The sequence below is a fragment of the Sebastes fasciatus genome, chromosome 20 (genome assembly GCF_043250625.1).
Source record: "Sebastes fasciatus isolate fSebFas1 chromosome 20, fSebFas1.pri, whole genome shotgun sequence".
Classification (NCBI taxonomy): domain Eukaryota; kingdom Metazoa; phylum Chordata; class Actinopteri; order Perciformes; family Sebastidae; genus Sebastes; species Sebastes fasciatus.
Genome location: NC_133814.1, coordinates 6,150,638 through 6,178,001, shown reverse-complemented (window position 1 = coordinate 6,178,001; position 27,364 = coordinate 6,150,638). Strand labels below are relative to the sequence as shown.

General features: G+C 40.0%; 2 protein-coding genes across 2 annotated transcripts in view; one reads left to right on the top strand and one right to left on the bottom strand.

The window, feature by feature from the left end:
* The window catches only part of phf5a (PHD finger protein 5A), a 373,616-nt gene that overhangs the window by 317,597 nt on the left and 28,655 nt on the right, over window positions 1-27,364 (top strand). The window lies entirely within an intron of this gene.
* gucy2cb (guanylate cyclase 2Cb) lies at window positions 415-22,871 on the bottom strand. Its single transcript, XM_074620435.1, has 27 exons — window positions 22,048-22,871; window positions 19,693-19,805; window positions 19,232-19,299; window positions 18,745-18,960; window positions 18,134-18,252; window positions 17,492-17,594; window positions 16,898-17,012; window positions 15,135-15,276; window positions 13,322-13,404; window positions 13,037-13,145; window positions 11,728-11,809; window positions 10,164-10,266; window positions 9,236-9,295; window positions 9,066-9,137; window positions 8,845-8,949; window positions 8,590-8,676; window positions 7,529-7,661; window positions 7,296-7,433; window positions 7,033-7,109; window positions 6,856-6,947; window positions 6,565-6,723; window positions 6,141-6,333; window positions 5,241-5,415; window positions 4,938-5,036; window positions 4,631-4,725; window positions 4,398-4,474; window positions 415-3,642 (listed from the first exon to the last, which is right to left on the bottom strand). The coding sequence occupies exons 1-27, from the start codon at window positions 22,271-22,273 to the stop codon at window positions 3,432-3,434; spliced, it is 3,252 nt and encodes a 1,083-aa protein (XP_074476536.1). The 5' UTR covers window positions 22,274-22,871; the 3' UTR covers window positions 415-3,431.

The following is a 27,364-nucleotide window of genomic DNA, read 5'->3' as shown; positions in this document are numbered from 1 at the left end:
TCACCTTGGGGTGACTTTTGTTGTTTTCTACTTGACGACTCGCTTTTATTTTTGACTCAACTGATCTTCAACAGTATATAGAAATATATTCATCAGGTTTACTAAATATGATTACGTTTTAGTTCACATAAATGCTGTTGAACATTGTTGACATTTCCCCCTGGAGGAGTTTTTCTCTCCAATGAAAATGTGTTTCCATTACTTTTATAAAAACCTCCATTTGCATGTCCAGTTACCTTTGTTTGGTTTGCTGGATCCACACTTCATTTTCTTATTTGCACACTATGTGTTGAATTGTTCCTGCTGTACAGTAGAGTGTGTTTTCACATAGTATTTGACGTGTAAAAGTCTACCTAGCAGTCACTCTTTCATTATTCTGTGCAAAAAAAACACAAACATCTGTCAGGCAGCTGTGGATAGAAAAATATTTTAATCTGATGCTGGAGTTTTTTTTGTTCATTCTGCTGTCCATAGAGCCTCAGTGTCTGTATACATAAAACAATGTGACACATGCATTGTAACGCCTCAGATGAACCTGTACAGGCTTCAACAAACGCTGTGTTTTGATTTCATTTAACTGTATTTCACCTGAACAACAAACAAACATTTTCAACAATGTGACAGAAGGTGATTTTTTTTATTATTTTTTTATTTAATGTAAATGAATGTCACCATTCTCGACAAAAAATAAATCTTTGTCCTTTGGTTTAAAATACAACTGAAAATCTTGTTTTTTCTAGGCAGACGTTAAAACCGATCGTGGCGAGCCCACGTCAGTGTGTACTAATTCTGAAATAACAAAGCTGGTTATACAGTCAACGGTTCCATACAGCCGGTACAGTAGTTACCTCCTAAACGTCTCACCTTAATCTCAGTGGTTGAAATGTACAGTCAGTGCTCCTCCAGACATGCAACAGGCCCTTTTCACAGCAGCCACATCATTGCAGGGTAAACACAGGTGTAATTAATAACATTAATTATGGCCCTGTTCCATTTAGCTGGGCCAGAGCTCTGGTATTGTGCATGCTGGCTCACTGGAATGCCTCTGACACTAAATACAGCAGGACCGTAATTTATTCTATTAAATACACCTTTGTTTACCCTGCAATGACGTGTCAAAATTGTTGCTTTGAAAAGGGTCTACTGTGGTAAAAAGCAGTTGTCTTCAGATGTGTCATTTGGATACAAAAAAATATAAATGCATATAAATTAACCAGTACAAGAATAAAAGCATATTTCCATTTCATTTCCTGTTAGTTCACTCCTCTACACTGATCAGCCGTTACATTATGACCACCTGCCTAATATTGAGTAGGTCCCTTTTTTGCCGCCAAAACAGCCCTGATCCGTCGAGGCATGGACTCCACTAGACCTCTGAAGGTCTGCTGTGGTATCTGGCACCAAGCCGTCAGTAGCAGATCCTTAAAGTCCTGTAAGTTGCGAGGTGTGGCCTCCGTGGATCGTACTTGTTTGTCCAGCACATCCCACAGATGATCCATTGGATTGAGGTCTGGAGGATTTGGAGGCCGAGTCAACACCTCAAACAAGTTGCCGTCCACATGATGTAAAAGAAAACGTGATTCATCAGACCGGGCCACCTTCTTCCATCGCTCCGTGGTCCAGTTCTGATACTCACGTGCCCATTGTAGGCGCTTTTGGGGGTGGACACGGGTCAGCATGGGCACCCTGACCGGTCTGCGGCTACGCAACCCCATACGCAACAAACTGCGATGAACTGTGTGTTCTGACACCTTTCTATCAGAACCAGCATTAACTTTTTCAGCAATTTGAGCTACAGTAGCTCTTCTATTGGATCGGACAAGACGGGCCAGCCTTTGTTCCCCACGTGCATCAATGAGCAATGCCCGCCCATAATCCTGTCGGTTCACCAGTTTTCCTTCCTTGGACCACTTTTGGTAGGTCCTGATCACTGCAGACCGGGAACATCCCACAACAGCTGCAGTTGTGGAGATGCTCTGACCCAGTCGTCTAGCCAGCACTATTTGGCCCTCGTCAAAGTCTCTCACATCCTTACTCTGGCCCATTTTTTCTGCTTCCAACACAAAGGTCAAAGTTCAAAATGTTCACTTGCTGTCTAATATATCCCCCCCACTGCCCGGTGCCATTCTAACGAGATAATCAATGTTACTCACTTCACCTGTCAGTGGTCTTAATGTTATGGCTGATCGGTGTATATGATTTTGCAAAATAACATCACTGGGTAAAATGGCAGATATACTGTAAGTTAAATCTGCTCCAGTGTCTTATTTGCTATTCCTGCTCAAAGGTTAAAGGTTATTCCAAAGAATAAGTTGCTTGATAAATGTATTCTTACTCAGTTTAGGGCCAAAACTGGAACTTAATGGTGTGCCACGGCGGGTCAAAAGCATACACCTATTGTATAGTTAAGATGAAAATGGTACTAGGATCCCAAGGTCCCGTAATTGAATATTCTTATTGCTTGTACATAGTTAACCCCTTAAAACCCACCTGCTGAATACAAAAGGGATAATTTCCAGTGATATTTATGCAATTCCAAGACTGTTTAGGGACCCCAGTATGCAGAAATATTCAAACACACCCTTTTTAGAATAGGCGAAAAATAACACATTTATACTGCATTCAAAGAAACTTTTTTTTGTCCAAAATGCATGTGATTATCATAAAGTCATGTCTGTAAAGGGGAGACTCGTGGGTACCCATAGAACAAATTTTCATTCACATATCCAGAGGTCAGAGGTCAAGGGACCCCTTTGAAAATGGCCATGCCAGTTTTTGTTTTTGTTTTTACTTAGGAGCGTTATTTAACCTCCTTCCAGACAAGCTAGTATGACATGGTTGGTACCAATGGATTCTTTAGGTTTTCTCGTTTCATATGATACCAGTATCTTCAGCTCTAAACCAGCTTATACAGCCTCCGAAAGACAGTAAAGTAGGTCTTTTAATTAAAAAAAAAGAAAAAAATCACTAGAAACATCTGCCACTTTGGGCAGCCCTGCTTTAGAGCATTAACAGTCATTTTTTAAGTTTGATAACTAAGGGCCTGGATCTTTAGATCTGAACCAAATCTAATACTCCAATACTACATGTTGTGAAGTTACTAATTCACACTTTCACTGCCATTAAGTAGAGTTCATCTTGTCATCTTTCTGGTACAGATAAGCTACACCTACATCTTTGATTTTAGACCAAGCAGTAAATAATTGCATATTTAAACAATCAATGAACCTGACAAGAATATGCAGGAGAAAGGTCCACATGTACAAGAGCGTTTCTTGATGTATTAACATTGGACATTAATGCTCCTCATTGCCTCATTGGATGTTGTACATCCGACCAGGGATTCACCATGCTACAGTCATTACCTGCTGGTTCCCTTCCCAGTCTTACTGAATAATGTAATATCATACAGCGGTGATTGTAGGTTTGTACTACAGGAATGTACTGAGGGTGTTATCCACAGTAGCCAGATGCAGGTACTCGGGATGGTCGCCCTCAGACTCCACCTCGGATTCCTGGTCCTCGTCCTCCCTGCTCTGACTCGAGAGCGGCGTCTTCCTCTGGATGGAGCCTCGAGTGCGCCGCTCCAGACACGCCAGGATCATGTGGGCGAGGTCCTGCTGCAGCCGCTGGAAGTTCTCCCTGGAAAAGCAGGAACCAGTACACAAGGTTTACGGTACAGGCTACAGTAAATGTGCAGTAGAATACCAAATACATGTCTTAGTGTCACACGGGTGTTTTCAGTTCATCTGGCTGATCAGACCTTTTCTCAGGACTGTGGGTGTGTATAGACTACTTGATCTTTCTGACTCTCCTGTTAGCTTTTGGTGATAAATTTAACCATTTTTTTACCACTCGCGAATTGATAAAAAATATCGATAATCCCTCCAAAATACCACATTAAGACACCAAGACCTTGAGGAACACCACAGAAAATTTGGTATCAAAAACTTTTGACATTTGGAGATTTCTGCAAGAATTGTATTTTTCGGTAATTGGATGGCGATCACTTCTGTTCTGGAAACTGCTCAGAAACCCCCTTATTGTCAATCTACCTAGGAAAGCCATCCATCCTCTAAATGCTCTAAGTGTCTAGTTTGTGGTTGTAAAGTTTCATGAGGCTGTGATTATCCTAGAGGTCACCACAGGTCATTTTAAACAGTGAGTTCAAGTTTCAAAAAATGGTCTCCCCCATAGAACCCATTTTCTTTCACATATCTTGAGGCCAGAGGTCAAGGGACCCTTTTGGCTTAATTTTGTTAAACTTCAGCGCGGTGTATCTCCCTTTTTGTCATGGCCATCAGAGCCGGGTCGTAACAAAGCTACATAAACTAAGGTTAGTAGTAAATACAGATATTTGAGAGGAATACATTTCAGCAGGTGGAGGGTTTGCTTACGTTGTGGGTGGAGTTGGGAGGTCGTAGTCTTCGCCCGTCTCACCTGTCAACCAGTAGGTTGTCTCTGTGCCTTTACCCTTAGAAAACACACACATTTACAACATTTTGATCCATGCGTGGCAGTGAAGTCTGCAGACATCCATGCTTCAGTCGGTGCTTTCTGCAGAATTGAGCGTTTCTAGATTCTATTTAAAAATGGTTCATTTGTCTGACCCGTCCAGGCCCATCTTTACCTTCAGATATGTTTCTCCTCTCATCTCGTACTCAAACTTGCAGTCTGTCCTCTGCAGGATATTTATAGTAGGCTGACTGACGTGGATCCGCAGGGCTGGAGGATATTAAAAGATAAAACGACAGGCATCTGTTTTTTACCAAAGCTTGGCTGTGGTAAATTTATTGAATTAGATTGAATGGTAGCTTCTGAAATTGCACAGGAGTAATGAGCAGTACACAACTGGACCACACTAGCTGGCAGCATGAGTGTCAGCGCATATCAGTTTGCTCATTAAATGTCTCTGGTGTGCATGTCTCTCGACTCACGGTGTCCTGTAGACTCCATACGAGACGCCGTGTTGACCGTGTCTCCAAATAAACAATATCTGGGCATCTTTATCCCCACGACGCCTGCTGCACAGAGACCTGGACACACAGACATTCAGTCAGTTTTCCATCTTTACAACCGTTTACAAGATAAAAGAAGATATGAGTGGACAAGATCCAAGGGAAGTTAAGGTTTTAAAGTTATTGTGGAATGGACATGAGGGACGTTTAAAGCAATTTAAAGGTTGCAGTCTCACACTGCATTTAGGACAACAGAAAGACAATTTAAAGATCTTATCGTACCTGAGTGAACGCCGATGCGTATCCACAGAGGGATGCCGGGAAGGTGTCGGAGCTGGAAGGTACCCATGAACGCCAAGATGTCCAGCGCCATGCGGCAGATGTCCACCGCGTGCCTGTTCCCGTTTCGCTTCGGAAGCCCGGAGGCCACCATGTAGGCGTCACCGATCGTCTCCACCTGAGGGTAGATGGAGGAAATGATGATGTCTTTGGTCTGTGCTGTCTATCAGTCTATTTGTCTGTTGAATTTCGCCCTCGTCAATACAAGGCAGCAACCTCCAGTTCTGGAGAGTGAAGCCAATGCTGAAGTGCCTTAAACTTGCATCCTTTCCAATATCCGGGAGGGGTGGACTCCTCTGGTTGAAGTCTGATTGTATAGAAGTCTGAGAAAATGAGACTACGTCTCACTTGATTTATTACCTCAGTAAACATTGTAAACATGAGTTTATGGTCTCGATCGCTAGTTTCAAGTCTTCTTCAATTCAGCATGATGTTCATTTAGTAAATTATGGTCCAATTTAGAGTCAAATAGACCATAACGCAGGGGATGCTTTAGGACGTGGCTACCTTGTGATTGACAGGTCACTACCACGGCATTGTCCGGTCTTGGAGTTGTCCGTGTTTCCGTCTTAAAACTTTAACCCTTTCACAGTGTGTTTTCAGTTCATGAAAGTCAATTGTGACATTTTGTCGCCTAAAAATGTCTTAATCAGCGTTTGGTTGTACTTAGCTCCACCCTCTCGTGTCACCTCTGGTTGCAAAAAGCCAAGATAAGGACGACCAAAAACCAACATGGCAACGGCCAAAATGCCGAACTCGAGGCTTCAAAACAGCAGTCCACAAAGCAATGGGTGGTGTCACGGTGACTACGTCCACTTCTTACATACATTCTATGGTCAATACCTTGTATACGTCGTGGTGGTCGACGATGCTGTCAAAGCCCTTGTAGATGTCGTTGAGCATGTCCACAACTTCCATCGGCGTGCTGTACTGGCACAGAGTGGTGAAGCCGACTATGTCGCTGAAGTATATCGTCACTTCCTCGTACAGCTCTGGCTCCACCGCACCGGTCTCCTTCAGGCTTTTCACCACTGGGCTGAACACAGAGAGAAACAAAGACAGATGATGATCTACTTGTGCTTTCATTGAATCGGTTAAACCAGTGGCGGCTTTTTTTCAGATGTACCCCCACCACCCACAAAGGTGTTGCCAGCCTGGGCGTTTTTTGCCCATGCGGCCTACTTTCAGGTATTTATTATTATATTATCTGTCTTATCAGGCCAGCATCTAAAAAATCTGTTGTGTGCTCCTTTCGGTGTAAACAGACCCAGGAAGCAGCATGAAGTTGAGGCAGTCTGCTCGGTCCCTCTCAGCTTTGTAGAGGACCGTTCTCTCCTCCACCAGGATCTCCAGGTTTCTGGAGTACATCTGCAGCCGCCTGATCATGTTATCCATGTAACTCTCATTGTCCTGGTTGTGAATTTTACTAAAGGACGACAGAAGGGGAGAAGGAAAGGAAGGGGAAAAAAAAAAACTTTCACTAAAGCCAAATCTCTCAGAGCACCTAGAAGCTAGAATGGCAACAAGAGGCCCAGGAAAGTATAAGCACAGTGAATACCTGATGATTTTCCCCAGACAGTTTTCTATCCTCTTAAAGTCAGGTCTTTTTTCTGGATCCTCATCCCAACAGCTTTTTATCAACATGTACACCTAGGAGACGGAGGACACAAAGCTTTAAAGACACATCAGACACACAATCGCAGATAAAGTTGGCCCACACTTGGCATTAACTCACCTCTAATTCTTTCTCTGAAGCTGTCTCAACCTTAAGATCAGGTCTGAAGTAGGACATGATGACCTTGGCGAGCTTTCCTGTTAGGAAACACACAGACATTAATTACCCCACAAAAGGTACTTACAATAGAGTGTGTATCACAGCAACCACAAAACATCTCACTACCCTTTCTTCAGAAAAGGGAAGGTAGTAAGACGTTTGATATTCAAGAGCTCAGCATGTGAGGGCTTCGTTTTGGACGGTGGTCGTGTAAATTGTGTCACCTGCGCGGTCGGAGCAGCTCTCGGTGTAGAAGGTGCTCTTTCTGAGAACAATCTCGTGAGCGATGATGGCAAAGCTGTAGACGTCTCCTTTCTGAGACTCGCCCTGTCTCCTCAGATGCTCCGGAGCTGTCCACAAGTCTGAGAGGAGGATGAGGAGAATGTGAGAAAGTGAAGGAATGAAGATAAACTCAGTGAGGGACTAGAGACACACTGCGGCTGTTGTTTTTTTTTACCTTTGCCGGGGCTGAGAAAGCTGTTGCAGCCAAAGTCTGTGATCTTCACCACCATGCGATTGTCCACCACACAGTTGGTGGACTTGAGGCGACCGTGCACCTGGATCTCACTGGCATGGAGGTAGGACATGCCCTGCACAGAGGAGTTACACACCAGAGGGTTCATCGGTGATCTTTACTGACCTCTACTGGCTATCAGGAGGGAACTGCAACAGCAATTCCTATCGGTGGAGGTGAGAATCATTCAAGTCTCGACTCAAATATTTGGCTTGGTATGAACCTGACAAGCCCTCCCACATATAATATAATCACATTACAATTACTGAAGAAGTGACAATGTGTCTGTGTAACATACTGTAAACAGTTTCAGGAGTGCTACTGCACGATGCTCCTTAAAATAGCTGTAAGGAAATGCTTTTACTTTTTGATACAGATTCGTTAATAAAAAGGAACTAGTAAATTCATCAGAGAGGAATGAGTGAAATATTCCCATTACAATGTAGATCAAGTATATACCATAGACTGTGGGATATACTAGTGTTGGGAAGATTTCTTCTTAAAGTGACTAGTTACTTGTTGCTTTTTTTTTCAAAACACATGCTTTAACAAGGTAAACTTTATCAGAAACCATGCAAATACATTTTCTTTCAGCAAAACTTCTACTGTATGGGTGCTTTTATTTTGAAGAGCTTCGGTTTAGGTCCACTTTTCTTAATACGGCCATGTTTATGTCAAATTACATATTAAGGAAATACAAAAGTAACAAAATTCTAGATTAGGAAGTAACAACCGATAATAACTGGTAACAATAATTTGAAAAATGTGACAAGTTGGGGTTTTAATACTTAAAAATAAATCTGAGTTTATTACAGAGGGACGTAATATATAAGAGTATGTCTTGCATATTGTGAGACTGAGCTCCGTGTGATGTCAGAACATGTTAGAAGCGTGAGCTGAACATATGGCGCCCACTCTTCAGTCATTCACATACTACATCACGTGCCATACGCCAAATACAATAAAGCACTTCAGAGTTCCATTATGGGTCGTTTCTGTCTCACCTTGGCGATGTCGTACATGACGGAGATCTTGAACTCCCAGTCCATGAAGGTCTCTTCTGGATAAGAAACCTTATCGTTCAGCACATACTGGAAGGAGAAAGGGAAGTGAAATGATATTCTGAACAGATTATATTCTGTCCTGAGCTACTGCTATTGTTGAACGTGTCAATCAAAGTAGTCGTTTGATTTGTGCAAACTGAACTTCCGTTCAAACCTGAATGGACTTGAGCTGCACGCGGAGCATGCCATACGTACCCTGAGCGACCCTCTCTCTCCGTACTCAAACACTCCGAACACACCCTGATCAAACTTCACTGTGCCATAAAACTTAGTGAGGTTGTAATAGTCGATTTGCTTGAGCTGTGGAGAAAAGGAGAAACAGTAGCTCTTTAGATGGCACAGAGGCTAGCCTGGAAAAACATTAACAGGCACACGGGAGTGGAAGACAACTGCTGTGTGTGTTTGTGTGTCTTTACCGCATTAAGTTCGATCATCTGGGTCTCGTTAAAGTTTGCGTCCGAGTGCTCCAGCTCCTTCAGAATCACTACCTGAAAACATCGCAGCGGCATCAGTCACACCAGAAATTAAATTTTCATGTTGCAAAAGCGTGTTGATTGATTTGAAAACGGCTGTTGTATCCCGCTACCTTCTTGTCGTAAAACGCACGGCGGATCTGGAATTTCATGGTTTTCCTCTCGTCTTCAATCTGATGGGGGCAGAGCAGATGGACAACAATTTAACAGAGCAAACATGTCCAAACCTTTCTTTTTTTTAATCCTTTCTTTAGGGTTGTCAATCGATTCAAATATTTAATTGCACATTAATCGCACATTTTTTATCTGTTCAAAATGTACCTTAAAGGGAGATTTGTCAAGTATTTAATACTCTTATCAACATGGGAGTGGACAAATATGCTTTCTTTATGCAAATATATGTATATATTTATTATAGGAAAGCAATTAACAACACAAAACAATGACAAATATTGTCCAGAAACCCTCAGGCATTTTGCATTTAGCATAAAAATATGCTCAAATCATAACATGGCAAACTGCAGCCCAACAGGCAAGAACAGCTGTCAGTGTGTCAGTGTGCTGATTTGACTATGACTTGCCCCAAACTGCATGTGATTATCATAAAGTGGGCATGTCTGTAAAGGGGAGACTCGTGGGTACCCATAGAACCCATTTTCCTTCACATATCTTGAGGTCAGAGGTCAAGGGACCCCTTTGAAAATAGCTATGACAGTTTTTCCTGGCCAAAATTAAGTGCAAGTTTGGAGCCTTATTTAACCTCCTTCACGACGAATTTAAATTTGCGTTAACGTGTTGTTATTGCGTTCACTTTGACAGCCCTAGTTTTGTGTGTTTGTGTGCTTTAGTGCATTCCCATTCAAGAACAAGGTTAACTTGAGCACTTTATAGAGAACAAATGGTTGGAAAAGTGATGAGAGCTGTAGAAACTTGACTTGATCATAGATTTCTGAGTGCACGATCAGCTTCACTGTCCTGCTCGGGTCAATAAGTGTTGAAAAAGAGCCTCCATGCTGACGGAGAGCTTTACGCTTCATTTACCTTGAGAGAGATGACATTGAGTTGGTTGTTCTCCAGCAGTGTGACGAGATCAGAGGCGATGTGGGACCAGCGCTTCCTGACACGGCGATCTCTCCTGTTCTGTCTACACAGGAACAAAATACCATTGTGAAATACAAAATGCAACTAAGTACATGGTCACCCAAGACTGCGCACTTTTGACATCTGCTTATTTAGCGTCCAATTTTGCACATTTAACACAAAAACTTCACTTGGCTCTAAAATCAGGACAAAGAAATTATTTGGCTCTTCAGGTTGGTCAGAAAAATATCTTTTAAAAGATCCAGACAACTGCCATTTTCATTTGTTTTGACTCTAAAAGAACCCAATTTTGCTGCATTTTATTTATATCTATCTATAGAACAGTTAGAGAAACTAATCAAATATCTAAAAATGTTTCACATTATGTTCTATGAGATAAAAAGCAGCCATAAATATCTCAAATACTGAGCCTGTATAGTGACAGCTTTTACCTATTACTGTATTACTGTACTTGTTTTGTGGTTCAGTAATGGTAAAAAAAAAATATGTGTTGATTTGACAAAAATGTTTTCACACATCATAAATCAGTGTTTGCTTCAGGGTTTATTCCTTCATTTATTTGAGCATACCACAAACATTTGACTGATCTGCCACGGAAACTGTTTAAAGGGGACATATTATGCTCATTTTCAGGTTCGTACTTGTATTTTGGGTTTCTACTAGAACATGTTTAAGTTCTTGAGGTTGTAGCAGACTCAAAAAGCTAGAGTTTTAAAGCTAGAGTGAAAATGCTGATGAAACTAGAAAAACCTTATGAATCCATTGGTACACCAGCTTATTGCGAATTAAGTTAATTAACACTCCAAACTTGCACTAAATTTTGGCGAGGGGTCCCTTGACCTCTGACCTCAAGATATGTGAATGAAAATGGGTTCTATGGGTACCCACGAGTCTCCCCTTTACAGACATGACCACTTTATGATAATCACATGCAGTTTGGGGCAAGTCATAGTCAAGTCAGCACACTGACACACTGACAGCTGTTGTTGCCTGTTGGGCTGCAGTTTGCCATGTTATGATTTGAGCATATTTTTTCTGGTAATGCAGTACCTGTGAGGGTTTCTGGACAATATTTGTCATTGTTTTGTGTTGTTAATTGATTTCCACTAATAAATATATACATACATTTGCATAAAGCAGCATATTTATCCACTCCCATGTTGATAAGAGTATTAAATACTTGAGAAATCTCCCTTTAAGGTACATTTTAAACAGATACAAAATGTGCGAATTAATCACGATTAAATATTTTAATGCATTGATCAAAAACACATTATTTTTCTCATACTGTGTGTCTACCCAAACATATCTATCTACAGTATATATAGCTATACCCAAACATATGTGCACAAGCACTGAAATAGTGAGTTTTTTTTATAATGTGTCCCCTTTAAAGTGAACCTCTGGGCTTTTAGACAGTGTGCTGTCATAGCCGTTCAGCTCACTACCCTGTGTGATGTCCCTGATTAGAGGTTTTATGTATTAAAGTTGATTCACCACTCACCTGTAGAAAATGAAGGCGATGGTGGCCACCACAACAACCGTAACAGCCAACACAATGACGATGATGTCATGAGGTGCCGGGCCTGAAGGGGTGAGCACAAAGAAAAAGCACTGTTACAATTTAATTTAAGGTTATTTACTGTAGCAAACCCTGACTCATCCAGGACATGTATGTAAAATAAGAGAAAGGAAATAGTGTTACTTTATTGGTGCTTATTTATGAGGGGTGGAAGTAACAAAAATTAACTGATAAATATGGAGGTGATGAAAATGCACGTCAGTTGAAAAATGGAGTGAAAAATTATCAAGTGATTTGATTCATTTAAAGCTGATTTGACTAAAACGTGATGAAAACAAAGTCATGTTTCATCATTTTCACCATCTTGCAATCATCATTCACAACACAAAATTGCCATTTATCATTTAATCACTCCATTTTTTCAATTCACGTGCATTTTCACCATTTGTATGAACTCTTTTTTGTTACTTCCAGCCCTCATACTTATTTACTCAAGCTTAAAGGTCTTTTTTCTGAAATTTTTGCTTGTATCGTGCACATGCAAGTTACACATTCCTGATGCCGGTTTCGTACTGTACGCTGGTTGGTGGCAGTAACGAGCAAATAAAGTATTAAAAGTGTGCTTTGCAAATGTTTTATGAGGACGGAAATGCATTCAACACATTTGTTAGACCTCAAGGATGCACACAGTGAAAAACATTGAATGTAAACCTAACTTTTTGTTTGTTTACAAGAAAACTCCTCAAGGTACCTTTAACTAAACGTGGGTTGAACCTGTGTTTTATGTGTTAAAGTGCTTCTAAACTACTAAACATTTGAATTCTACCTGATTGAAACAACCTGCTTTTAGCCAAGATACAAACTAAGACTTCTCAGAATCAGTGTACAACATAAAAGCAGACACTTCAGCTAAATTATCTTTATTTTAGTTTCTATCTGTCATGGAAGGGTAGAAAATCCTCAATAACAGTACTTAAACCTTGAAACAGAGACAGAAATTCCCATCTATTATTAGGACATTTTCCACTTTATCAGTAAAACCTTTAATAAGAATAGGGAGTTCCCCCCTTTATAACACATCTGGAGCTCATTCTCAGATCACTCCACTGCTGACTGATAGCTCATCTCACTGACAGCAATAAACAGCTGATGGTCTCTTAACACGGCTACCTAACGGGTGTGCTACGTGTCTGTTTATATGTGTGCAAGGTGTGAATGTGCGTAGAAAGACTGTTTATGATTATAGGTGGCTGACACGATCACACTCTGTGTGTGTGTGTTTTAACTGTACCTTGGTCTGGTGTGAAATCAGGAAGTCTATTTCCCCAGATGAAGGAAGGGTTCGCCTCAACCTCGCTGGTTATGTTGTTCTCCGTGTCGAATGTGAATAAAATCTGGTACTGAGAATCACATGAGAAGAGAAATTTACATATTTCAGAATAAAACACTGTATTGACAGCAAGAGATTCAGCACAGGGAGGTTTTATTGCTGACAAAAAGAAGGAGGAGATCTGTGTTTCTTATTATATTCACTGCTGAATGGCATAATAATTAACGTTAAAGTGGAATAAAGTACCTTGTCGTCACTAGTGGTGTAAATGACTGAGAGATTCACATCTCTGTCTCCGTGCTTGTCCAGCTTGTAGTTTCCAGCTATTCCTGAGCACAATCATAGAAACGTCTTTATACACCAATGTACGGCAGACACTTTGTTCACCACAATGACTATTTTAAATTAGTGTACTGTGTAGTGTTAGCTGATTAGATTTCCAATAGTTTGTTTTCTGTCATTAGTGAAAAAAACACGGATAAAAGACCCTGACAAAAGGAACAGCTTGTCTTTGAGTGTGTCTCTCAATCACACACACCCAATTACACTACTTCCAGCTGCTGCCTGCAGGCTGTAACACCTCATCCCTTCATCTTGTCAGCGAGTAATAAGTGACGGCAGTTGACAGCTTCCGTCTGTTGGGCCTCACACAAAACAGTAACCAATGTCAAGTCTGAGGGCTGCTTTTATCAAGGCCATCAAGGTCATGTCATCAGTATCTTCTCTGGATGTTTGGGGGTTTTAGTTTTACAATTACAGCCTTTTACTTTGGGAGTACTTCATGAGCTGATTCCAGTATTTTTAGACTCCGTATGTTTCCAACTTTTAGGCCAATTAAACTGGACTAGGAGTCGACAGCTATGCTACTTGCCCTGTGAGGCTGTACTTAGACCTCAAACTGCAAACAAGGTAGATTATGACTCTTTCTATTATGAATTTTTGTTCCATCGAGGTTTTACTTTTCCCTGAGCTGAAAAAAGCGATTTTAAAATCTGTGTGTAAACCAGGCCCTGAATGACTTAGGCCCAGTTCAGACCTGGCATTAACATGCGTCTCCACATGCGTCTTGAGTGACCACTTGTGATCCGATCTCACTTCCCCGCTCTATATGCAAATAAACACGTAATAAAGACACGGCTAATACAGCAGACGTTGTGACCTAATATTACATGAATGTCAGTAGTAATATCCTACATTTTCGGGAATTTGGGTACATTTTATTAACATCAAAATAAAAGGTTATTGTACCACTGCCATGCAACGAAAGAGAGCTGACGGGCGGGTGTCAGCTCTGTGCAAAGCAGTGCAACAAAAACACAGACACATGTCCGACAGTATGATAATAATGCACTTTGCGTGCCTAGTCTGATAGTCTGTAGATTATGTAGCCTATAGATGAGATATATTTCAATAAAATACAGTTGTACTGACAGGATACAGTAGAGCACAGAGGCCGTTTCCATGCCGCGAGGCAGACAAGCGCTCGTGTCTGTCTGTCTATTCACATGAAGAGTGCAGAGACCTCGTGGATCCCAGCGGGACGTCAGTTGAGTAGTCGGTCCTTAATATGGCCCAGGACACATTCACATACATACTGCTAAAAGAATGAGGCCATATGTGGCCTAGACCACCTCTGAATGTGGTCTGAGTGATCGGATCTCAATGCGTCTTAAGTGCTTTCACACCTGTACTTAGAGCTGTCCACTTGTAATCCGATCACTCGGGTCGCATGTTGATACCAGGTCTGAACAGGGCCTTAGACACAGCAATGCTTTGAGCTAACTGCTAACATGAGCATGCTAATGCAATACAGTGAGAAAGCTAACATGCTCATGTTTAGCAGGTAGAATGTTTTCATGTTCACCAGTTTAGCGTGTTAGCATGCTAACATTTGCTAATTAGCACTAAACACAAAGTGTAGCTGAGGCTGATGGGAAACCAAAGTGTTGGAAAATTGGAAATTTCAATGGTGGCATATATCTACAGCCATGAATGTCAAGTATATTAGAGGTTCATTCCCTCTCTCCCTTCCTCCCACCATCTCTTCCTCCTTCCTCACCATTAAAGGAGAGGTTTCTGAAGTAATTCACATTGACATACTCCATCTGCTGAATCTCCCACTGAGGTTTCTCAACAATTTTCCTCATCACCTCGCCTATCAGCAGCACTGAATCATGGTATGCCGCCATGTAATCGTTCATCTGCAGAGAGAGAGAGAGAGAGAGAGAGAGAGAGAGAGAGAGAGAGAGAGAGAGAGACAAACAAATTGATGACTGGAACTAATTGCTGGATAATAGTCCCTATAAGAGCTGGTAACACACTGCTCTGTAGGTTATTCAGAGGAGCAGGAACAGTAGTGTTCCTTCCATTGTATTGGGGTGGATGCCGTGGAGACAGTTACCTCAGCAAATAAAACAAAAACTGTCTGCATGGCGAGACTGAAGTCAGTGATAAAAAAAAAAGTGTTTTTGTAATTTAGGAGAACTGGCCCATTAACTCATATAAAGATGCACATACAACAGACAATTTAGAAAAAGAGCCTTTCTGGAGTCAGTAGTTGAGTGGATGCTGATTACAGCCATTGTCCGATAATCTTTAAAAAGGAATAGTTTGACATTTTCGGGAAACGCAGTTATTTGCTTTCTTGCCGAGAGTGAGATGAAATGCAACCATGGCAACCCCGCCGTGAACGAGACTCCACCCGGCAGGTCACAAATTTTTTTGTCTGGATTAAACTAACATAGAACGTGTTAATCAGTGAGCTGTAAAGGTGCTGGTAGGTAGATTTATTTTACCCGTTTCCCACTGCTTCCAGTCTAAAGGGTAACTTTTTATTTGTATTTTTCAACCTGGACCCTATTTTTTTCCATGTTTTTGTGTCTAACTGACTAATAGGGACAACAAGTTCTGAAATTGGTCCAGTATTGAGGGAGAGCGCTGCAGACGGCAGCTGCTCACAGGCTGCAATATGGCGCTATAGGGGCAAGCTGGCAACGTCATTTACGTCCACTAAAAGTGCTTGTTTTTGCCATGACAGCCTCTGAAGTATCTGACAACATTATGGGAAGAGTCTCGCTCAAGGAGAAGTCTCGTTCTGAAATTTGGCGAGGTGACGTGTTGCCAGAAGACAACGGTGGAATAGTGGAATAATCCACGGTGGAAACGCGAGTGGCAGCCTGACAGTTTGTTGTGTTGGAGTACAGAAAGCGTAGCTTAGTGTTATCTAAAAGATTTTCAATGTCATGGCTGAATATTTTGATGATTTCGACAAGTGGATTGATTTGAATTTGATGGCCGCCCATATTTATTTGAGCCAGAGTATACAGATATTCAGGTTTCACAAAAAGACTTCTCCTTGAGAGGGACTTGGACAAAATAACAAACAGAAACCTTTTATTTCTCTGTAGGGTCCTTTCCATAATGTTGTCAGACACTTATAATAACAATCTGAGCCTGTCAGTGGCAAAAACAAGCACTTTTAGTGGACCGTAATGTTACACTGATTCTGCTCACTTGCCCTCGAAGCTCATTTCGCCGGTTACAGCGTTATCCCTCGATACTGGACCAATTTCAAAAATTGTTGTACCCATTTGTCACTTAGACACAAAAACATGGGAAAATAGGGTTCAGGTTGAAAAATACTGAAGTTGCCCTTTAATGATAAGCTAAACTAACTGTTTCAGCTTCATATTTGATTGCATCTACTGTAACTCTCAGCAAAAAAGGAATGAAAGCGTATTTCCAAAAATGTCAAACTGTTCCTTTAAAACAGCAATATGAGAAAGAAAGGAGTTGAGTCATTTGGAAATGTGTCCTCCTCACCGTGTTGTTGTCTTTCAGGTCTGAGTTGATAGTGTAGTTTCTGGTGTGGGGCATAGTCACTACCAACACGTTCCTCATGAATGGCAGCGACGAGGTGTTGGTGTAGTATTGATCACTGTGGAGAGGAGGCAGGGGAGACGGTCTTAGAAGTGCTGTATGTGCAGCATCCTGACGGGAATACGTCTTCCCCACGTCATCATAATGAGAATGAGAATGAGAATCTGAAGCTGGCAGATTCAGTAAAATCTATATTTTCATTTTGTACATTATATTGCAGCAAAACTGCAGGAGATAAAGAAAAAATGAATGGAGGACATGCATCAGTATAAACTGAATTGTCAACAAAAATTATGAAATGTCATGAAGTTAGAGGAAAAGTTACAAAATTCGTCATGTAGTGTATGTACTGTATGTCAAAGAAGGATGTGGGAATGAAAAGAACCATTTGTAACTATACAGTATAATAACTGTAAACATGCCTACAGGACAGACACGTGCAGAAAGTACCAAGATAAGAAAAATGAGAAAAACTGAATTTTTTTTTTTTTTTTTTTAGAGATGGAAAAAGAGATTAAATGAATAAAGAGCACTGACTTGTAGAGATCAATAAGGATAAAGATAATATCACTGTTGTCCGCCTCTTTGGAGATATTTTTCATCTCCTCGACATCCATGGGTGATCCACACATGATGAACACTGCAAACAGAGAAGCTGTATGTAACACCACAGACCAGTAGTGTATGCATTTCTAGCACAGTATAACCTTGAGGGGGGAATCACACCCTCTGATCCTGATTTCCATTTAAATGTCTGCTTCTACCTTGAAACTTAAACCAAATGCCCTTTTTTAATAGCTGCATCAACGTGAAACAAAAAGCTATGGTATGTGCACAAGTTAATATTTCTATTGAGCTCCCTCAGCAGCAGTGTGTTATATAGGCTATATCATACTGTAGGTCTCAAAGGTTGTTGGGACATAATTTGTCCCGCATCCATTTATGGTTCAAAGTGAGAAACCTGTCCTTATCAACCTCTGAAAGTCAAACTTACCAGTGCTTTTAAAAGTATACACTCTTGTATAAGTAATACTTTAATACTGCTCTCATGTCCACTTGATGTCATGTAGTGCACTGGGGATATAAATATCCAGGTTCAATGTGTACTAAAGGTTAGCAACCCAATTTTACAGTATTTGTACACCTTTCATCAAAAGTGTTTTTAAAGAAAATACTTACGATTGCTTGTCCTGTTTTTGGGCGATGTCAGCACTCTTTTCAGGTCAGCCGGTTTGCGCAGCACCGCTCTGCTAATATTTAGGGCGAACTTGCGGTCTGCATCCAGTGCATTTATATACCTGCAGAAGAACATCACTTAGAATTCCAAGTAAAAAAATGATTTATTAAGCCACTGAAGGAACACAGTCATATCACATGAACAGGACCTGTCAAAATCCAATATAGATATATATAAAATAAATGAATAAAAAATTAATGCAAAAATAAATTAGAAAATTTGAGTTAATATAATGAAATAAATAAAAGGGATAGAAGTGTAGATAAATACGGGAATTAAAACAAAGGTAAATGAATAAAGAAGCAACTTAAAACAGAAATATAAATGTCTTTTAATTTAAATTTTATTTATGCCTACATTTATTTTGAATTATTTCATTATTATTATTATAAATAATATTTTTATTATTTTTATTTATCGAGTAATCTATTATTTATTTTTTATTTTAGCAGGTTCTGTCCTGCATAGATCACAAGCAGCAGCGGTCAATCTACCCACCGCGACACATTCCCACTTCAGTGTACTCTTTAAAGACATCTCCTAGGTGACTCACCAAAAGCAATCCTCTGTGTTGACCTCTTTCTTGTAAACATAGGCTGTCTCCCATTTAGGTTTGATCTTGTTTCCGTACACCCAGAAGTTGATGAAAAAGTCTGAGATCTTGCGTGCCGGCGGCAGGAGGCGCTGCAGGTTGAGAGTGTAGTCGCAGGAGGTGCCGAAGCTCCCCGCCGAGATGATGGGCGTACGGAGCTTCAGGCCTTTTTCCACACTGAAAGAGAGAGAGAAAAGTAGAGGAAAAGGGTGCAAATAGAGAGAGATAGAGAATGACATATACATGGAGGGAATAAATGGTGAGATGGATCTTAGAGACATGTAGCTACATCCACCACTAAATGTAAGGAAGCGTGTTTGGGAGTAGATCCCAACATGCACCATTTCCACATTTATACATGTAAAACACTGTTTGAATAATGTGAGCGATGTTTTTATAGATTTATTCAGACTAATGTGGATGTGACCTTGGAAGAAAATGCACTTACTCAACCAATTGGTAAGTAGCAAAGGTGCAGGTAGGCCCAAGCACGGCACATCCCAGGCTGCCTGAACTCTGCAAGAGAATACAAATGAGTGCGAGTTTTGTCAGTGTGTGGCTGTTTGTTTCACATTTGTGTGCTCAGTTCAGTTCAGGAGTGCTCTGATGTACTTGCTTTTAACTAGGTGTGATAGCTACACTTGTATACATGTGTATAAGATGCAACTAAGTGAGCAACAGACTTGAAACAACAGACAACAACAGTTAGTATTGACACTGTAGTAACCCTTTGGAGTGGCTCCCTGTTTACATTGAGCCAAAAGCAGGATGATGTAGCCCCTGATCTGTCACCTAGTGGATATAGTTTATAACACTCAAAGTACACACACTAAGCACACAGTCAAATCTATGCCTACATGTTAAAAAGCAAGTACCATGAGTCTAAGGTGGATGTAAAACTGTACTCACCATCAGGTTCTTTAGCTTGTCCACTCCCTCACACGCGCTAGCCTTGCAGCCGGTATATCGATAAAAGGCCGGTGTGAACCCGCCAAAGTTAGCCGTGAGATTAAACCCGACATCTGTTTTTGTGGTTTGTGGAAAGAATGAAAAAGCAGAAAAAACATTTCATTGATTAAATAAAATATATATATATAGGCTAGATATGGGTGTCCATTCAGTCTGCTTAAGCTCTTCCCCAAACAGCAGTTGTCACAGTTTAGAAACAACACAACAGGGCTGTCAAGCTTTGGATGATCTGCATCCTTTTTTTAGGCTTTCAAAAAAACAGAAATGCAATAGCAAACATTTAAGAAATGGATTAAACAGGGCGTTTGTCTGCTGCAAATGTTAGCATGTCCAGCTAAATAGCTTCCTACCAGTAGTAACGTTAGTATAACACTGGGTTAGGCTACTACTAATGAAACATTAACTTAGCTAGCTAGAGCTGATAAAATATGCTAACAACAGTTGTCATTTCAGCCACTTTCCAAAACAAAAAATGAAAGAGAAAACATGTAAGAAATGGATTAAATAGTGCATTTATCTGCTCTAATACAAGCTGCAAATGTTTGCATGTACAGCTACCCAGCCAACATTTGTATGTGGGGCCCATGTGGGTAGTAAATGGGCTGAAAAACGGGCCCTATATGGGATTGTCCGCGGGTTCCATAAGGGCCCCGTGCCAATTGCCCTTGTGGGTTTCATGCAGGAGTACAATGGGTGTTATATGGGCCCAATCTGGGCAACATAAACCAAACCCTATCTCAGCCCCAGGTTTAAGTTCTATGTGGGAACTACATGGGGGCTACATGGGCTGAAATATGGGTTGTAAGTGGGTTTGTCCACAGTTTCCATGTTGGCCCCATGCACTAATTTACCAGTAGTGACCCAACTAGGACCCACACGGGTAGCCCACATGGGGAGCCCATCTGGGACTAACTTAGTTGACCCGAGTGGGCCCCAGATAAGATGCCCATTTTGGTACCATACCTAATTGGTACCCAGGTACCCCCAGCATAACCCATGTGGGGCCCACATAACCATGTTGGCTGGGTACCAGTCGTAACGTTAGCATAACATTGGGTTAGGCTACTACTAATGAAACATTAGCTTAATTAGCTAGCTAGCTAGCTACAGCTGATGAAATATGCTGACGTTGTCAGTTCATCAAGCAAAATCCCTGACTAGACATGAGGAGCTACTTTTGTGTATACCTGCCTTAAATTAATTCAAAACTTACTGGGATTTTTTCACACAAAATCTCCATTTTCATTGTGTGTCAGTTAGTTTGTGGTAATTTGGTGAACTGCACATTTGTCTGGGATAATGCACAATATCAAATCAGTTAATAAGGGTCAATATGGGTTCAACCTGTCTTGTAGAGGTCAAAACAGGCCCTTTTTCATTTTGACATGTTATTGCAGAGTGAACACCTTTATACGTCCATGGTAAACACAGGTGTAATAAATGTCATAGCCCTGATCCATTCAGGTGGGCCAGGACCCAGGTATTGTGACACTAAATAGAATGAGACCAATTAATTTCATTAATTATCCTACACTATGTGTTTACCCTGCCATGTCATGTCAAAATGGCTGATGTGAAAAGGGCATATTGCTAAATAAATGTGTTTAACCAAATTACCATAAACAATAGGGGCCCACAATAGCCTACATTTTTGCCATGGGGCCCATAGCAGGTTAATCCAGCCATGTCTAAGTGAGTCAAAACCTAAATCAATCATTATCAGACTAAGGATCAAGTTAAGCCATCACAAAACATTATGGATTTCCTTTTGGTTAGGTAATGACCCGTATCTAATAATTTATTACACTTAATAAATAATATCTTATCTGTTATCAGTCATTGCTTCACTTGAACCTTGAAATGGAAGAGATAGACTTGTCTAGTATAGTTTACAGTGAAAACAAGCTGGAAGCCAAGAAACTCTAACTTTAAGACACAATTTCTAAAAAGAACTAAAAAGCTGTAACCATGGGGAAAAAATAAATATATGCTTTTGACAACCCTAAACACTTTTTGACAAAGCTTTGAGATTATATCAAATACACACAGTAATATAGGCTACATAAACCGTGTGAATGTGTTCAAATGCAACCAGCTACTATATACACAAATAGATCATTTTATGACACTAGCCTACCTGACGCATCATAGAATAATTCAATGTTTAAAATTTTACTGCAGAATCTACACTACACCGTAGGCTATAATATAATTTTGAGTCCATAATGTAACAATTCTGTGTACACATGCAGATGACTTTATGTTGTATTTCTTAGTATTTTTATACTTTATTACCTTCTTCAGCATTGATGGTTGAATCCGTCTCTATGGCCTTCAGTATTTTATCCTTCACGTACCTCAGACTCCAGGGAGACTCTTCATCATCCAGCAGGATCACATTGATTGTAATCCCAGCCAGACACTGTCTGACGCCCCGACATGGAGCAGCAACAATCCCCAAGAAGCACAAACACAACCACCACCACCCCATTCCCACCCTCAGCTCTGAAGGTCCTAGCATTTAGATTTTTGAGCTGTTAAAGAAAGTCCATGATCAGGTAAAGGCTTTCTTTTTTTTCACTGCTCCTGCTCCACTGCGTTTATAGTGCAGTAAAGTCACAAAAAACTTCCTCTTAAATTTTGCTGCAAATTCCAGATGAAATTTTGTCTGATCCACAACAGAAAGTTCACTTTACAAGAGCAAAATCCAGGACTAAAAATCCTTGTCTGTGTTTTTCTCGGAGTTGTTCGCTCCTCACAGTCACACTCCCTCTGTTCCTCTAAGTGGCCGCTCACCTGTCCTCTCCACATCAAGTTGTTAATATACAACCTTTAAAGACACACAGCCGGGCCATATAACCTTCTCACTGTTGTTGTGCCAAGGTCTGCATGAATTACAAGCTTCAAACTAGGGCAAACACAGAGCACAGATTGTAGCTGGTTGGGAGCTTGTTGGGAATATACATAGATTCCACACAGGATGACATTTTAAAGGGAATACCACCAATACTTATTGTTTGCGCTTCAGGACAGTTCAGTCGAAGTTAAAATAACTGGATATTTGATCATGTAAAATAAGCTTCACTGACCTTGTCCAGTAGGGTTATGACGAGGTTTTAACCACATGTCGCCTCCGGAAATGTTACTGTAACAAATCCTGTGGTAGATACTGTGTACTTATGAACTCACATTGGCTGCAACACATGATGATTGCCAAGCTTGTTAGCTCTGAGCTGAGGTCAGCCTACACACCTGGAGTCACTCAAGCTAAGTAGCAGAGTCAAGTTGTTCTTGGTGAGCACAGAGGGAATTCACAACACTGACATTTTGATTAATATACTTGTTTCACACTTAGATGAGGAGATTTGTATCAATTTAACTGTGCATTCAGTGCTTCGTTTAAACATTGCGATATAAGCTTAAAATAATCTTTTATTCTGAAATTTATGGTGAAGTGTATAACAAATACTGGAAAATCAAAGTCCACCTTTTGCATTTGTTACAGCAGCAATTCTTTGTGAATAAGTTTTAACTTTGAACTGTGACGGGATCTTCTGTGTACAGCTCTCTTTAGGTCATTCTAGGGCTGTCCCAAATACCATTTTTTGGGCCTCTAAGCTTCTGTGAGAAATATTTGAAGGTATTCAAAGCTTCATGACAGTGCCGCAGCCCTACTATTGCACACACGTGCACCTCTACACGTATAAAACAGCGATATCTGTCTGAGAATAACTAATAATTAATGTTGAATATGAATTATTAATCATGCAGGATTATTCCTTATTTCATGGGCTACTTGGAGATTTGTACTTTGTTATTACATACTTACATAAAAATATATATATTTTTTAAATAAAGCATTCAAATACTGATTTGGAGGTAGGTTACCATGACAACAGTCTAAGCTTCGAAGCATTCGGGTCAGCCCGAGGTCATTCCACATGTTTTCGATGGGATCTAGGTTTGGGATCTGACTGGGCCACTTTGATTTTTTTTTTTTAAGCCATGCCTTGGTCAACTTGGATGTGTGCTTCGGGTCATTGTCATGCTGGAATGTGAAACTCCTCTTCATCTTCAGCTTTCTGACCGAGGCCTGCAGGTTTCATGCCAAAATATCTTGACATTTGGAGCTATTCTTTGTCCTGTCTACCTTGATCCTGCTGAAGAGAAGCAGCCACCAAAACACATTTTCCCACATAGTTTGAGGTGACTGAATGAGTCTTTTGGCATAATTCATACATGCTTGAATGCTCCTTTTTGGGGGGAAAGGGTTACTGTTTTTCCACCCTACCCTATTAGCCCAGACATGCAGAATACAGGAGATGATGGTCACATGCAGGGAGTGATCAGTAGCTGGCCTCTTGGTAGCCTCCCTGATAAGTTTTCTCCTCGTCCTCTCATCAACTTTTGAGGGTCGCCCTAATCTTTGTGACGTCTCTGTGGTGCCACATTTTCTCCACTTATTGATGATGGTTTCGACGGTGCTCCATGGTACATCCAATGCCTTTGATATTCTTTTATATCCCTCTCCTGAGTGGTACTTTTCAACAAATAGACCATTGCTCTCCCAGTAAGACGCAACCCCAAACATTCAAGCAAATCCTACAGCAACAGCTGACTTTAATCCGATTGTAATCACAATCACTTTAATTAATGGCAGGTGTGATCTATCTACCTATAGGCATGATTTTGAATGTGATTGGTCAACTTTGAACACAGCTAGAACCTCCATTATGAAAGGGTGTGCAGACTTGAGCAATCAGGGAGTTGTATTTTTTTTTTTTTTTTTTTAAATGTTCCCAATAATCAACTACCTGTTCAAAAACCTGCAATTTCATAACGGTCTGTCATTTTTATATCCCCTGTAGAATACATATGTACGTGTGTTGTGACTGTATGCGCCACAGACAGTCATAAGGCAAACACAGACACACAGCGTGTAAATTTCTGAAAGACAGCCCAGGGGAAGGAAATCAAGGAGAGAAAAGAGAAGAGCAAAGGTTGGTCTGGCCATAAAACTCGATAACGTGCTGTAAAACCGCACACACACTTCTGTGGCTCAGTTCAGACACTTTCTGTACTGTTTGTCTGCACCACATACGTACATACACACTTCCTGTAATACAGTCACCGGGGAAGACTGACGGAAGTGAATTAATCCTCCTCACTCAATTAGCACAATCTCTTCAAGTTAATGAATGCGAATGATCAGGTTACACAGTCAATTAACTCTGTTGTCTGAGCAGTGGTGTGACCAACCACACACACACACACACACACACACACTGAGAGTTCCCACATTTCCTCCATGACACAAATGTTACTCATCTATCACTGTGACATTGAGGGAACCAAATCTGAACCTGGCAATAAAATGTGTGTGTGCTTTGCTTCATATTCAGGATGTCTGTATTGTAATTGTAATCGATGCGTTGTGATGGAAAATAATATAATAAATTAAATAAAAACAATGATTATCCAGTGGTGTTGCTCTTTCTCAGCATATTGTTTCACTATCATGGTCATCATTATTAACATTTCCTGTGTTTCTGGGATGCTAATGGGTTGGGTAAAGTTTTTTTTTAGGGATTTATGGTTTTGTTTTAACAAAAAATGTTAGGATTATTGATTTTATCACGTGGGCTGAGCTGTCTGAGGTGATTTCTCACACACAGACTCTGTTTTTTGACCCAACATGCTGTGTGATCACACTGATTGGCCCAAATGGGGTGTTCTATCTTCTTTTATCTTCTTCTTTTTGTATTTGTGGTCGTTTTGTTTTTGTTTTATTATTTCATCATGGAAGAAAATCGAGCCACTAATTCACGATTGTGCCTCTGTATTTAACCAAGTCAGACTGTGAGACTGGACTCTCATGTTTATCTTTCATATCAGGATCTACAGATCTTCATTATTACATTTTGTCTTATGGACCTCATTTGTTATGATTACTGCAGTGTGATATGTATGGAGGACGGAACCTGCCAAAATCAAAAATAAATAAATAAATTACTCGATAAATAAATAAATATACCATTAAATGAACCCAAAATAATATTAAATAATGAATTAAGTGATAAAATGTAACATACATTTATATTTCTGATTTAATTTGTTTCTTTATTTATTTATCTTTGTATTACTTCCCCTAGCTAACTGCTCTCGATTTAATTTCCCCCTTTATTCATTTATTTGAATTAACTTTTGAATTTTTATTTTTTTTAGCATTTTATCCTATTTATTTTAGACTGATTTTTAAATGTCTTTATTAATTATTAAATTGTATGTATTTATTGTATAATGTGGTCAGAGCTGAATATACTGTGGCTCAGTGAAATGATTTTTTTCTGTTTAGTTTTTCCTTTCTCGAGAAATCAGATACTGTAGCAGTGTGTGATTAAAATATAATTCTTGGCTCCTGTGACATATGGCTGCAGGTTTAGAAGGTTTGGGTCGATATTAAAAAAAAAAAGGGAAAACTAAACAAACACAGTCTGTATGAATCTGACCAAAGTCCTGTCTTTTCTGCCTCATTATGCTCATCGTTGTGTTTGCTCTCCATTCGTTTTATTATCATTGTCTGTTGTATTGACTTCTCTTTACACCTGAAACATTTGCTCAGCTTTGGGTCAGGATAATTCAGTTTTCTTTGTAAGTCTATTCAATGTATTCTTTTTGTTCTGGTATATTTAATAGGCTTATTCAATTTTCAATTGTTCAGTCACTTACAGTTCATTGTTTTAGGCTTTCACCCGTGTGTCCACTGTCTGTCAGCATATGTGTCCGAACTTGAACAAAATAAAAACAAAGCATCAAAATCAATTAACATACATTTATACATATTGCTCTAACTTCAGATCATAGTGCTATCAATCTCAGACCATTCATCCCTTGTTATTCCACTAGCTTTCCCTGATTCAAATTTTACAAGGAAGCACTGCACGGTTATTAATAGATGGGCACTTCCTTTCTATCTTTTTTTGAGAAACCTGAAGCAGATGTCTCTGTAACTGCTTCTAACTATTGTCATTTTATTACTATTATTTTATTTTAATTATTAATTTAATTTAAATTTTTGTATTCTATTATTCATTTTAAGAGATTTTTCTATTACTTTTTCTGTATATATTTTGATCTAAGCTTTTTTTTGGGACTTTCATACACAACCTTTTTTGGTCATTGTCATTTGTTGGTGTTTGTGTGTGCAGGTTTAAATTGTACGCTAGCATGCCATGTCCACTGGATGCGTGGTGTTAGAGTTAACAGTTCAAATGTAACTTGTGCAAGATGTTTATTTGTATTGTTGCACATTGATATTCCTTGTAAATCTTGTAAATAAAAAACTACCTCTACTTATAAAATGGTTAAATACCTTGTTTTCAGTTTGTATATCATTCTCTTACCTTTTTTTTTATCTCTCACACTGCAATAATAAATACCCTCCACACAAGAGAACTAAAGGGGGCGGTCCTATCTATCAAATACAACAATATGATCTTACAAGTACAACACTCCACCTGTTTCCTACCACGAAGACAACTCTGTTCTCCCTCTTTAGAGACTGGCAGGTGGAACACTGAACTTTACACTGACACCTAACCTTTCAACTTGA

Bases quoted from the DNA above. Each gene is read 5' to 3' on its own strand.
- gucy2cb (XM_074620435.1), bottom strand. From the start codon at position 22,273: ATGCTAGGACCTTCAGAGCTGAGGGTGGGAATGGGGTGGTGGTGGTTG. The intron at 10,267-11,727 runs GTGAGTGGTGAA...GTTCCTGTGTAG, and splicing joins ATCGCCTTCATTTTCTACAG to ACAGAACAGGAGAGATCGCC. The intron at 7,434-7,528 runs GTAAAAAAAAAC...TCCTCCTCTCAG, and splicing joins CTTTCTCAGCCCCGGCAAAG to ACTTGTGGACAGCTCCGGAG.